Source organism: Sparus aurata, chromosome 17 (assembly GCF_900880675.1).
Source record: "Sparus aurata chromosome 17, fSpaAur1.1, whole genome shotgun sequence".
Classification (NCBI taxonomy): Eukaryota; Metazoa; Chordata; class Actinopteri; order Spariformes; family Sparidae; genus Sparus; species Sparus aurata.
The window spans coordinates 913,130-928,000 of NC_044203.1; the positions used below are offsets into that span (position 1 = coordinate 913,130).

The 14,871-nt window shown below is 39.6% G+C and overlaps 1 protein-coding gene across 2 annotated transcripts in view; it reads left to right on the forward strand.

The window, feature by feature from the left end:
* The window catches only part of abhd5a (abhydrolase domain containing 5, lysophosphatidic acid acyltransferase a), a 36,885-nt gene extending 32,354 nt beyond the window's left edge, over positions 1–4,531 (forward strand). Inside the window, exons 6-8 of one of the 2 annotated variants that reach the window (XM_030394964.1) lie at positions 2,019–2,130; positions 2,296–2,482; positions 3,686–4,531. In XM_030394964.1, the coding sequence (XP_030250824.1) occupies positions 2,019–2,130; positions 2,296–2,482; positions 3,686–3,775 (389 nt within the window). In that variant the 3' untranslated portion in view covers positions 3,776–4,531. The other variant, XM_030394965.1, reaches the window with a different exon arrangement.
* The last annotated feature ends 10,340 nt before the right edge of the window (positions 4,532–14,871 follow it).

Sequence of the window (14,871 nt, forward strand, 5' to 3'; positions counted from 1 at the left end):
CAGCTTTTTAAAGGGAATAGAGGAACCACTCGTATCATGGGCTTGTTTCCCATTTAGATTACTAAGGAAACTCACTAGTAAATAACTGCCCTTCCCAAAGTTGGGGACAATCCAATACTTCAATGCTCTATTAAGATCTGGCATGACATGCATAGGTTTGTAGGCAGAAAGGGGGACTTTTCCTATTTGACTCCACTTATGGGTAACAGGGACTTCCTACCTGGTGTTGATAATGTTGTATTATGCTCTTGGCGGGAAAGGGGAGTGAGAGTGGTTGGAGATTTGTTTGATGAGGATAATGTCCTAATGTCTTTTCCACAAGCACAAAACAGATTTGGACTTACACAAAATACTTTTTTGCCTACCATTAAGTACGTCACTTTATCAATACAAATTTCAATACAAATTTCAAGCCAACTCAAACAGAAACATTGAAGGGACCAATTGATAAGTTCATAATTAATTTTACATTGAATAAAGGTCTTATAACATACTTTTATAATAGCCTTCAGAGCTGTAACCAACACAATGTTGATGGCCTTGTGAAGCAATGGGAGGAGGACCTTCAAAGTGTATATGATGAAGATGCTTGGGAAGGATGTATTCAGACCACTCACTCTCTGTTTCTCAGCAATAAATTTAAAGAAATAAAATATAGAATACTTCATAGACAGCACAGGACACCTCATGTTATGAACAAAATTGACCCTAATAGATTACCATTGTGCCTTAAATGTAAGTTAACAAGTGGGAGCTGCTTCTGGAGCTGTCCAAGAATATCAAAGTTCTGGTCATGTGTATCTCAGGAAGTGACAGCAATATTTAAACACAGTATATGTAAAGATCTGGGCCAGTTTCTATTGGGGCTGCCACCTTTGAAAAGAGTTATGGATGTGAAAAGATCAAAATGAGTCAATAAACTCTTATTTCTGGCCAGAAAATGTATATTATTTAATTGGATTAGTGAGAAACCTCCCACTGTAACTCAGTCTTTCCATAGCAAAAACTCTAAACATTTATTTGTACCACTAAGTGCCAAATTAAAAGGAAATGATGGCATCCTCTAATGGATAACCTGCCTAAGGATCTAAGTGTAATTATCCAGAGGGGAAACACTGGCTTAGAAGGTGCCAGACTGAGCAGACCAGTGATAAGAAATATTTCTTAAGGTACAAGGACACATATTACTTGTTTTGTTGATAGGTTATTGTCTCCCCCCTTCAATTTTGTTTTATTCTTTTCTTTTCATTTTCTACTTTATTTGAAGATGTATGCTTATATGCATTGTTGATATGTAAATTCAGAAAATAAAATAAAATCTGATTATTTAAAAACAAACAAACAAAAAAAAAACAAAAGTTTTTTTGTGGTCCATAAAATATTACTGGAACTTCACAGCAAAACAGTGTTGCAGCATTCTCATTAACAGCTCAAGTAGGTAGGGACTTGTTTTTAACTGTAAAAGATAGAATAAAAAATGACAGAATTTTCATTTTTTGGTGAAGCTTATTTAAGCTAATTATTATTAATGTATGTTTACTTGATATACTAATTCAATCTATAGCGTTTTTCCAACAGCACTTTTGGCCACAGCAATCTTACCGAGCCACAGCTATTTGCTTTTCCATCGCTAGTTTTACACAGTCGAGTTAAGTCTAGCCGCGCCCGTGATGGACCTGCTCCGGAGAAGGGCCCGCCCTGCCTCAAAGCGGTCTACAGTGACATCTTCTAATTGCGGCCAAACCGTAACAAACAACCAACCCCACCCGCACACCACACCCCCACCCAAGACACACCTTTAAACAGGTAGCCAAGTTATGGTGGAAATACAAATCCCTTCTGCACCAAATTAAATTGAGGAAAGTCAGGCTGGCAGATGTTATGGAAAAATGGCACTAATCATATGATAACACATGAGAGCACACAAATTCCACTAAAGCTTATTTCTAATGTTTTGGTTCAAACTTTGTAGAGAACTTGGTTTTGACACTTGAGTTTCCCCTCTGTGGCACCTACAGGCCCCACTCTGGTCCAGACTCTGAGACCTGACTTCAAGAGGAAGTTTTCATCCATGTTCAGTGACAATACTGTGTCAGAGTACATCTACCACCTGAACGTGCAAAGCCCCAGGTCTGTCTCTGTTCCCTTGTTGAGCCTCATTACTGCAGGTTCTTAATAACTTCAAAGATACCGATTTCTTCATTACCTCTGTTGCAGTATTTTGAGAGGTTTACTACCTTATGTTATGCCTTGTTGTCAGCATTTGCTTCTCTGTGTTTTTCTGTATTGTCACAGTGGGGAAACTGCTTTCAAGAATTTGACTGTTCCCTACGGCTGGGCCAAAAGACCAATGTTACAGAGGATGGACCAGCTTCACCCTGAGATCCCCATTACCATCATCTATGGATCGCGCTCCAGCATAGACAGCAACTCAGGCATTACTGTCAAAGAGATGAGGCCAAACTCTCATGTGGAAATCATAGTAAGTAAATGACCTAGACAGCTGCCAGCGACTAAAAATAGCTAAACCACTAATGATCCACTATGCATATGCTCTAAAACTCATGTTAAGTGGAGTTTTTCAGTGGAATCACACGTCTTGTTTGGTCATTCAGGGGCTCTGTAGTGAATGTGATTCAGCCATCATGTTCTGAAGACTTGATCCAACAGAGACGCCCACATTGTGACTTCCTCTGGGCCAACAGGCAATGGTTGTAGCAAAGCTGTATTTGTTGTTCATGTTCAATGGATTATATAGTGTATTTAATTTAATTTTACTGATGAAAAAGGCCAACTTTATGAGCAAGGATGGGGTTATAATCTAACTAACCCATTAATCAATTGAATAATCAATTGAAATGTATCAGATATTCCTTTGTACTTCTTTTCATACAATTTTATAGATGAAGATACGACTTCTCCAAGCCTCATTAATGCTTCCACAAAACTCTTCTAGATACAATGTAGTAAGTCTGCAAATTGCCAGTGTAACAGTTGTAACACTGAACTTTTTACATACCGTAGTTTATTCCAATTACATTCTTGCTTTAATGAATAATGAATAATAATAAAGCACACACAAATGTTTTATAGCTCCAGTTTTTCCTCCCTGTAACTGAAATCATGATATGCTTGGCATGGTGTAGATGTGTAGGCAGTGAGGTTTAAAAGCAAATCTTATTTTACTAATATGTGACATAACATAATTATTTACATTGTTTTTTTTCAAAATGATTTATGCCCAGGAGACCTGGTAAAGTATTTCTTAAGTTATTTACTATAGTCATGTCATCACCTTCTTATAATGAGGAAGTTGGTGTATAATTAATCTTTGCAGCAAACAGACTTTTCTAATCTTTTGTGATACATACTTCATAATTCTTCATAGTTAAATAATTTATTTTTATGCTTGTAAATGCTGTGTCATTTATAAACAGGCTCACTTTGGTGAAAAATAATTATGAGATCATAAAAAACTAACAGATGTTTTCTCTGTCCTGATTTGTGATAACATAACTGTTTTTACTAGAAAAGGCTTAAAGTTGAATATTTCTTTTATCTTTTTTTATAAAAGCAATAAACCAAAGACACAGTCCTCTTCATTATAAACTCTACTTTCTTTTATGGCTTCTCTTTGTATATGGCCTCTTGTTTTTAATCACCCGCTTCCCTCCCTATTGTGCAGACAATCCATGGAGCTGGACATTATGTATATGCTGACCAGCCAGAGGACTTCAACCACAGAGTTTTGCAAGTGTGTGATAAAGTGGACTGAAGCAGAGAGGAGTCTGGTTACTGAGCTCTGGAGAAAAAGGGGAGCACAATAGCAGACATCACTACAGCAGCTGGTGTGGAGACACAGGATCTGTCCTCACAGCAGGGACAAGCACTGTTTGAACATAAGAAGTGTTTATAAAAAGTGTTTAAAAGGATCAGTTTTAGTCATACTTTTTAAACATGCATCATGACAGGCTGCAGTTTCAGACATTATGTCACATTACCATTGATTCAATGAAATATTCTTAGAGGTTGATAAATACATGCTCTGAGCTTATAACAGTGATCCAATTCCCCTTTTAAATGCTATTTACCACCATTCCTACAATAATTAAATATAATGCCCTTTGGCCTGCATCACTTGCTCCTCTTATATTTACACTGCAGCATACACATACAGGGGGTGATACTTTAGCCTCTGGGTCGCTTAATTAAAGCATTAGTAAGACTGTATTTTTTGAGAGTTGCCTCCCAAAGTCATCGAAGAAAGGAGGTATTTTGTTTTCAAAATTCAAAAATGAAACTGAACACACGACCCAAAGCCTCATTGTAAGTGACGTTACATTATTGTCTTTAAGCAACAGCTAATAGCTTACAATAGTTAAAGTGGTCTAATACAAAATATATCAAAGTGGTTCATATAAATTTAATTACATTTTAGGAGAGTAATTTCAAATAGGATGTAATGATATAAGATTTAACCATGCCTTAAATGATGTCAATCTGAAATAAAATAAATGTGACTGCTCAGTTACATTGGCATGTTTTAGGTATTTCCTTTGCTGTCCCTGGCCTGTTGTTTGTGGTTTTACCACATGATACTGATACAGACCAGGGACCTCATTTACAATTTTTGCGTACATACTAATCAGGAAATGTACGTACTCCATAAAACATTTTGATTCATAAAACCTGGAATACGCCCACCAGTGCACAATTTCCTTTTATAAATCTCAAATGGATGATGAATGTGCACACGTGGATCAGCCTCTTATCCTGCCCTCTCCACTCCCACATTCAACCATAGATGGTTAATGTAAAGAGAATTATGAATCTTAATCCATAGAAATAGGTTCAATGGTTCCTTACTGTGAATCATGGCCATAACCGAGAAGTAGATGGGGAAAGGGATTTGACATAGAAAGCGAGGTGTTTGTGGGTGAGGTGCAGCTAAAAAAACAAATGTAATTAAAGCTGCAAGCAGCGTTGAACGGGCCCTCGCAGTCCGCGCGCGTCGGGGCGTGCTGCCGTCGATGCATGCTGCCTTCGGGGCTTGCTGTCGTCGGGGCTTGCTGCCGTCGATGCATGCTGCTGTCGGGGCTTGCTGCCGTCGGGGCATGCTCGAGCAACACCTTCCGCTGAGGAAGTCGTTGCTTCATAATTCGATGGACTGCTATTGCCGGTCTGAAATGATGTACGCTGAAGTCAGAAAAACTGTGTGAACTACTGCATGATTGCCCGGACAAAGACTGAGTCGATGCCAGGTCAGAGAAGAACTGATTAACTGATGGGATGTGAGATGTCACCTGCTGCATGATGAAATCTGAAGAAGAGGATGAAATTGCAGCTCAAGGGGAGGTTTCACGAGTACAGTGTTCGACCCTATAGACGGCTAGACAGCATGATAGCTTTATATACTGACTGTTAACCACAGTACATATTTCGACCTTTAAACTGTAACGAGCATGGTCACAATCCCAAGAAACAGACTGAGTTGAAAAATCGGCATTAAAAACGAAATATTCATCATTAAGTCCTCACAATCCAAATGTAGCTGCAGTGCAAGCAAAGTGCAGCTAACTACTACTGAGACACAGGCTATGTGTAAACTGCAATAGTGATCAAATTATCCATAACTACAAGCAGAAACCACTTACATTTCCTCAAGAATGCACACATCATTAGGGAAACACACAGAAAGTCCATGCAGCTCCACACGGTCTGCTCACTGACTGGTCTGCTGCATTTTAGTGTGACTGAGCATGTCCTGACTCTTTGCCCCAGTAGAGGGTGCTGTTGGACCTTTACCTGTAGAGCTTTCTTACAGTTTCTGTAACTGAGCATGTCCTGACTCTTTGCACCAGCAGAGGGCGCTGTTGGACCTTTACCTGTAGAGCTTTCTTACAGTTTCTGTGGCTGCACATATGCTGGAGCAGCAGCAGAGGCAAAGTAGGAACTGTCCACACAAGAATGAATGGGAAAACGCCTCCCAAACTCCATTATTACTATAAAGATATGTATTATGATTATATCTATATATCACATAAAATGTCAAAACAAATCTCCAAACATTTATCATTAGTAATATTATCTTTTTAACACTTACAGATCAAGTAAAATGAATACTGTTACAAACATTGTATTGACATGTAGTGGTCAGATGAAAACAACAGCACTGCACATTAAACTTCCAATGTTATATGGTTCTTAAGGTTTCATGAAACTGAAAAGAATACAGGAGAAAAGGTGGGTTGTTTTGCTCCGCTGCCTTAGAAGCAGAACAATGTTGACAATTAGTAGTAACATATTAAACCTGTGAAGAAACTGTTCAGGTGTTTTCAGTTGTACTTTTTATACATACATTTAGCACTTTTCTTCTTGAAAGATGCAAATTTCTCAGTGACTTTGTGGTTTAAGTTGTGGATGTCTTTGATACGTTTCTCCTCCATACAGAGCATGGCAACTGCATTAAGAAGATATTATCTTCCTGAGGAAGGTCTTGATTCTCTTCAGTGTTGAGAAGCACCGCTCAGATTCAGCTGTAGTCATAGAAGTTGTGATGAGGATGTTTAGCAGAGCCACAGTCTCTGAAAAGGTTTCCTGACGATTGCACTCTGGGACCAGCTGGTACAGAGCCACAGCTCCACTACGGTTTTTGAACTCATCATTGCTGTAGATGTGAGACAGTTCAGTTTTCAGCTTGTTCTTGTTAAGCAGTGGGTAAGCCTCCATGGTGGAACTGACTTTTGTACTGTTTGAATTTGTCTCCCTGCAGCAGTGTCACAAACCACAAACAGCCAAAAGTGTAAGTCCTACATCTGAAATAAGACCATCAGCTGAAAGCCAATAAGATTTCCTACAATTCCCTGTATATATTGTCTATGTGAAGTAAAAGACGTGGGATCCAAATCAAGCTGAAGAGAACTTTTTCTCCAGTTCTTCCATCTGCTCTCCACTGTAGCTATGATGTCACACACTCTAGCTCACCCAATACACACCCATTATAAAATCCGAAGACGGCCTAAAAATCCTTAAAACTAAAACTGTGATGATTTGAAAACCGTAAGAGATTTTCAAAAACTGATTACATGCCCAATAGTTTGAGGGCTTCTGACTCTTTTAAAGTTGGAATGGAGTGGCCAGCTCAAAGTATGAGGGACAAGAAAAGGATGAAGGTCAATGAGTTTTGAAGAGGACTTGAAGATCCCATTGACACTGATTAGACTGCGACCAGAGCGCCATCTATTGGCCGATTTGCACCAAATTTTACACAAAGCCTCATCATGCCATACCACACAATGAAGAGTATCTATGTGATAATCAGACAGTATTTTGTAAAGATATGCAAGATTGTCTGTTTTCAACACAATATGCAGGAATTTGTCATTTTATATTTCGGACAGTTTATGGACTATCAAAATTCTTTTGATAACTTTTTGTCAGGAGGGTCTACAGATGCTACATGCAAAGTTTGGTGCAAATTGGTCAAATTCTCTAGGAGGAGTTCGAAAAAGTACGTTTTTCATTTGTCGCGATTTTGCGAACGGAAAGTTACTGCAAAAGTGGGCGTGGCCTACATCAAACAATTCAGCTAAATTCAGGGAATACAAATATATGTGGATTAATAATGTGGAACATATTAAGTGGGAGTTATGAGCCAAAAACGCTTTTAAATAGAAAATAGCGCCACCTGGTGGTCATTTTCGGTGAGTGAGTCACAGGGGCCATTCTATAGCACCTCTATGAATTTCAGTTCCATAAGTGTTATGGTGTGGGCACAGGGCCAATTATGCAATTAAAGTGACGCCAGAGCGCCACCTAGTGTTGGATCGGTAAACCCTTTGTCAGATGTCCTCAGGAGGGCACTGACAATAAATGTACCAAGTTTCGTCTTATTCCGATGCACCGTTGTGGAGATATAAAATACATCAATTTAAAGAGCGCCACCTTGTGGTCATCGTCCAAAATTTTGCACAGGTCCTCAGGGGTTCATGGCGGAGTAGTATCCTGAGTTTCATGTCATTAGACCACACCAATGTGGAGATATGCAACACTTCCTGTTTGTAACCAAATCTGCAGGAAGTTGTTATTTAATAACTTGAGTATCGTGTGGTCTATCAAAATTCCTTTAATAACTTTTTGTCAGGATGGTCCACAGATGCTGTGTGCCAAGTTTCGTGCAAATCGGTGAAATCGCCTGGGAGGAGTTCGAAAAAGTAGGTTTTCGACATTTTGCGACGTAGCGAAAAAAAACGGTAGGCGGAAATGGGCGTGGCCTATACCACGAGATTCAGCACAATCCACTGAACGCGTCAATGTAAGGTTTTTGAATGTGCGACAAAGTATATGGGAGTTATTAGCCAAAACGCGCTTTCCTTAATAACAGCGCCACCTAGTGGTGGAAATTCAGGACGACAATAGATTATCAAATTTTTCGCCAGGTGTGACTTATATTCCAAGTTTGGTGAGTTTTGGGGTATGTTCAGGCAGTGAAAAATGCGATCATTTTGGACAAAGGAAAAAAAAAAGAAGAAGAAGAAGAAGAATCATTACGATTACAATAGGGACCTCGCAGGTTCCCTGCTCGGGCCCTAATTAATTATTTCAGTCTTCTCGCAGTAGGAAGATGGTAAAAAGACTGTGCATCCATCATGCAGCATTGTTGTGTTGTTTGTTCTTGCACTTTTAGTGAAGGATAACCATTTCATAAAAACTGTCAGTTGTAAAGAATAAAAGCCAACTCGAATTTTAAATCGGTATTTGATCAGCACTGTCTCACCATCACATTTACCACCCCTGCAGCACACTAGAGTGGACTAACTCTTTGTTGACTAACTGATCTAATGATCATCACCAGCGTGGAAATTCAAGATTACATCAAATGGCATTGAAGAATGAACACTGTTCATTTACCACCAAGTATGATTTTCGTGTTCATATACACCTTATTCCTGACTTCACGAGTTTACCCATCGTTCCTAGCGGTAGTCGGTAATGCTCTTCTGGTTAAACTGGTTGAATTCTGTGTTTACTCCAGCGTAGCTGTTATGTCACTCTAAAAAACGGCTTTTAACACAAAGAAAGCGACACAGTGGACAAAAATCGGAGGTGGATACACAGTACGGATGTTTTAAAAAGTCGTGAGGTGCCTCACCTGTCAGTTCTCACGGAGTGGGCAGATGACATGAAGCATTAGCCGGACGTTAGCTACATCGACATAGTTAATTATCTTGTATTTTCTGAAGGTGTTGACGGCGGAGAATTACGTAGTTACAAACGCACAGAAGCATACAACTACCTGCACAGTAACAAAATAGGGAAAGTACTGTTGAAGAAAAACAGCGAGTTTATATTTCTGAAGGCAGCAGTAGCGCTCTGGCCAGATGCTGAAGGAAAATGGATTCGTGGAGACAGGCGGCTGCTCGGACATTGCTGGATTAGGCAAGTCATGCAGCAGCTATTCAGTAGAAGGTATTCATCAGGGCTGCCAAGTTTCAGAAAATGACAAGAGTGAGACTTTAGTCAGATGATGCGTTCGAAAAAAATGTGGCCTTTATTAAGACTGATGTCCTCACCTCCATGCCAGCAGCTCTCCCTGCACTGTGGCCTTCTAATGCTAGTCTTAATTAACCAGAAATTAGAAATAAAAAATTTTAACAAGAAATTGACAAAATACATTTAACAGGGTTCTGTCAGGTTGCAGTAAGTCAAATTTAAGGCCTTTTTAAGACATTTTAAGACCATAAAAATTAAAATTGAAGACCCACACATTACCAAAACAAATTTAAAATCAAATAAATTCTGAAAGAATCATTTTATTACAATGACTTCAGTCATTAACAGATAAACAGGCAAAAAACAAACTTGTCTTCAAATAGAATATATTTAATTTCATATTCATTAAAAAACGCACTGCAACTTACAAATGCAAGAAAAAGAAGCACACACTCACACTCTCACACACACACACACTCACACTCTCTCTCACACACACTCACCTGCGCTCTCTCTCTCTCACACACACACTCACCCGCTCTCTCAATTCAATTCAATTCAAAAGGCTTTATTGGCATGACATTTAACATGTGTTGCCAAAGCACAATCACAACAAAAATAACAATAATACTATTCAACAAAACAAAAGACATAAAACAATATATGTACATGTAATCTAGGCTATATATATACGTATATAACATAGATTGAAAATAAAATGAAGAGATGTTAAAAGTTGGGATAGTACAACTAGTGATAAAATAGATAAGTAAAATGATAATAAATACAAATAAATAAATAAAAACAAATAAATAGAATAAAAAATAAATAAATAAAAGGAGATGGTGGCGGTATTAATGTCTATCTGACTATATATCTATGCCCTACTGGTTTTCTCGTTTGTTGTGGCAGGAAGTGACATATTTAGCAGCCAACACTGCACATTCTTTCTTTTCCCCCAGAATGAGGGGTAACTTCTCCCTTTCTGTTAAACCTCTGAATTCGGGGCATTGTTTTTCAAATTGTGGAAAGTATTCCTCTCTAATGTGTCTGTACTTATGACACTGTGTTAGAAAGTGTAGTTCTGTTTCTATAGCTCCCTCATCAAAGTGACAGCACAGTCTGTCCTCTCTGGGCAGCCAGGTCTGACGGTGTCTGCCCTTCTCTACTGCCAGACTGTGGTCACTCAGTCTGTACATTGTCAATGTCTTTCTCAGGTTCTGATCAGTTACTGTGGTTAGGTATTCTGCCACAGTATACTGTCTGTTTAGGGTCAAATATGTGTAATATCATTCCAATAAGTTGTGTATTTTTCTTTTCCTTCAGTTATAATTTGGTTAGGTCTAATCTTCTGAGTGATAGTGTAACTGCTCTGAGGCTGACCGGGGTTTGTGATGTCAGAAGGTGAAAGGTCAGCCAGCCTCAGGACCAGTTGGCTGTGGGGACTCCTTTCTATGTTCAACTCCTGGTAGGCGAGGGCTTTATAATGGTAAGAGGCAGGGTCGCTTGTTTTAATGTGGCTCCAGAATTTAATCGATCTTTTTTGAATATTTAGAAGTAAAGGAAATTGGCCTAATTCAGCCCTGCATGCAGAGTTTGGGGTTTTTCTTTGTACCCAGAGGATACTTTTGCAGAACTCTGTATGCAGGGTTTCAATTGGATTTTTGTCCCATTTTGCCCAATCATGCTGTACTAATGAGCCCCATACCTCACTGCCATACAATGCAATCGGTTCTATAACTGAGTTAAATATTTTGAGCCATGTCCTAATTGGGATTTGGATTTGAACTGAACGCTTGATGGCATAGAAAGCCCTTTTTGCCTTCTCTTTGAGTTCCTTCACGGCAGAGCAGAGGGTTTCTGTGGAACTCATTTGTAAACCCAGGTAAGTATATGTATTTGTTTGTTCTATGTGGGTCCCACCTATTTTAAATGTTGGTTCATTTCTCTGTAACCTTGATCTTTTATGGAAGGTGATAATTTTGGTCTTCTTCATGTTAACTGACAGGGCCCAGTTCTGACAGTACTGATGGAGAAGGTCCAGGTTCTGCTGAAGACCTTCTTTAGTAGGAGACAGTATGACCAGGTCATCTGCATAAAACAGACACTTGATTTCTGTGTCTTGCAGAGTGAGAGCGGGTGCTGGTGATTGTTCTAATAACAATGCCAGTTCATTAATATAAATATTGAAGAGGGTGGGGCTGAGGTTGCAGCCTTGCTTCACCCCTCTACCCTGTGGGAAGAAGTCTGTGTATTTATCTCCAATTTTGACAGCCAATTTGTTTTTCTCATATATTGATTTAATTACATCAAAAGACTTCCCCCCTATACCACCTTCTGTTAGTTTAAAGAGTAATCCCTCATGCCAGACTGAATCAAAAGCTTTTTGGAAATCAACAAAGCATGCATGAATTGTCTCTTTGTTTTTATTTACATATTTATCAATTAGTGTTTGTAGGGTGAAAATGTGGTCAGCTGTTCTATAGTTTGGAAGGAATCCAATCTGACTTTTGCTTAAGACACTGTGCTCGGTGAGGAAGTCCATAATTCTTGAATTAAGAATACTGCCAAATAACTTCCCCAGGTTACTGCTTACACAGATGCCTCTGTAGTTGTTGGGGTCGAATTTGTCTCCATTCTTAAAGATGGGTGTGATCAGCCCTTCACTCCAGCTTTCAGGGAAATGACCCACACTTAGTACCAAGTTAAATATTTTTAGTATAGCCAATTTGCATTTTCTGGAAGAATATTTCAACATCTCATTTAAGATGCCATCAGGCCCGCACGCTTTTTTGGGCTGCAGAATCTTGAGTTTGTCCTCCAGTTCTAATTCTGTGATTGGGTAATCCAGTGGGGTTTGATAATTTTTAATGACTCTTTCAAGATCTTTCAGTTTTTCTGAAATCTGTTCTTGAGCTTGATTCTTTGGTTGTTTTCTATAGAGATCTTCAAAATGATTTTTCCATGTATCTCCGTTTTGAATGGGCTGTTCATTGAACCGTTTCTTGCTAAATGAGTTCCAATTTTCCCAGAATTGATTTGACCCTAGAGATTCTTCAATTAGTTGTAATTGGTTTTGTAGATATTGTTCTTTTTTTGTTCTCAGTGTGTTTTTATATTGTTTTAGAGTCTCACAGTAACTCAGGCGGAGCTCCTGGCTGTCTGGATTCCTGTGTTTTAGATTTGAGACTTTTCTTAAAGTCTTCCTGATGGTTTTACAGTCTGAATCAAACCACCTCTCCCTGTTCATTTTCTTTGGTTGTTTTGTTTTGCATTTTAAGTTTGATAATGAGGCCAAATGATGGAATACGTGGTTAATGTTTACCAGACACAGCTCTACACCTTCTGTATTCTGAGGGTAGCTCTGGACCAGGAAGGAGTCTAGAAGAGACTGGATATCTTCACTGACCATTGCGTCCTGGTACTGTGCCAGGCTGTTTTGTGCCCATCTGTATCTTTTCTGTATTTTGTACAGTTTACATGGCTGAGAACATGTGTTACCTGTGTCTGCTCTTTTCAGATACAAGGTGATCTGAGAGTGATCTGATAGAGGTGTTTGTTCTTTCACCGTGAAGGCTCTCAAAGAGGTTTGGTCTAAATCTGTTATAGCATAATCAACAGTGCTGCTGCCAAGGTTTGAACAATATGTATACCGTCCAAAGGAGTCCCCTCGCAGTCTTCCATTGACTATGTACAGACCCAGCTCTCTGCAAAGCTGTAAGACTTGTTTTCCACTCCTGTTTGTGTTTTTGTCATAATTATTCCTTTTGGGAAGGATAGGGAAGTCAAGGTTAGTTCCAGTGATGTAACTGTCACCTTCAGTACTGGTAAAGTCGAGCTCCTCGCCAGTTCTGGCATTTAAATCTCCAGTGATCAGCACAGATCCCTGGGCCTGGAAATGGCTGATCTCTTCTTCTATGGTGGAGAAAATCTCCTCATTGAAATATGGAGATTCTATTGGGGGAATATAAATTGCACATAAAAAAATAGTTTTCTCGGTGGATATTATATTGTTTTTCATCTTTAACCAAATGTGATATTTCCCTTTTTTCATTATTTCTATTGAGTTTGCTAGTTCTGACTTATACCATATCAACATTCCCCCTGAGTCTCTACCCTGGGTGACTCCATGGAGTTTTGTTGATGGGACTATAAACTCTGAATAGTTAGGGGACAACCAGTGGGGGCATCTCCTTTACACCAAGTCTCCTGTAAAATAATAATATCAACATCGTTAACCTTGTCTAAGAAGTCAGGGTTTCTACTTTTTAAACCAAATAAATAAGAGTTTAAACCCTGAATATTCCAAACAGATATGCTAAATGATTTCATTGCAACTGTAACAGATTGTCATTTTTAAAAAGAGAAGAAACAACTAATTGTCTTGAACATAAAATTAATTCACAATGTGATGATTACATAGACTATACATTGTCATACCATAAAGTGTTGAGCATGTGTATACACAGTGTTCAGGTTAGTTTGTGGACCTTTTGTTAAATAACCACTACCTGCTCATTACCACTGACTACGACTGTGGCCCATAAGATGAGAGCATAATGTACTCAGCATGTCCTGGATGGTTCTCAGTTCACTGTGGGCGGGGCCTGCTGCTCCTCTGACCACCTCAGCATAGGACGGTCTGGCTGGCTGGGTCTGTTCCTGCTGCTGTTGTAGAGGTGGTGGTGGTGGTGCAAAAGGTTTGGGAGGTGGCAAGGTCCTGGGTCTGGGGTTGATCTGTGCAGACTGGGTATGGCTGCTGCTCTCCTGAGGTCTGTGTTGAGGGTGTGTGTACTGCTGCCTGGGTTGGTAGGCTCTCCTCATCGTGCTGATGGCCGGTCCTGAGAGGTGCCTCTCTGTTGTTGGAGTGTTGGGGGTTCCTGAGTTGCTCCTCCTGTTGAGTGTTTCTCTCCGGTTCAGTGTCACATCTTTCAGTGTCTTAGTGAATCGTGGAACTGCTTCCTTGAAGAGGTGTACATGGTCATAAAGATCTTGTATAGTGAGAGAGGGGTAGTGGACAACGTGAACGTTTGGCCATAGTTCACAGTCTCTGGAGATGCTGACGTTCACTCTCTGTATTGTGTGTGGAGGGAAATCCTTCCTGGGTAACAGAGTGGACATCACAATCTTAGAGTTAGGGAAGGTGCGACATGCCTTCTCAATGACGGCTCTAAGAGACAGAGCCACCCTCTCCTGTTGTGCCATCAGATCATTTGTACCTGTGTGAATTAGGATGTGGCTTGGGGAGCCAAGGTGAGACTCAGAGAGAATATCCATGGCTGCCTTTGTGTTTGGACACCAAAGTTTTGCCACTTTCTGCCTGGGGAAAAGCCTTTTCTCATCAATGAATCTTCCGTTTGAGTCGATCAGTAGCACAAT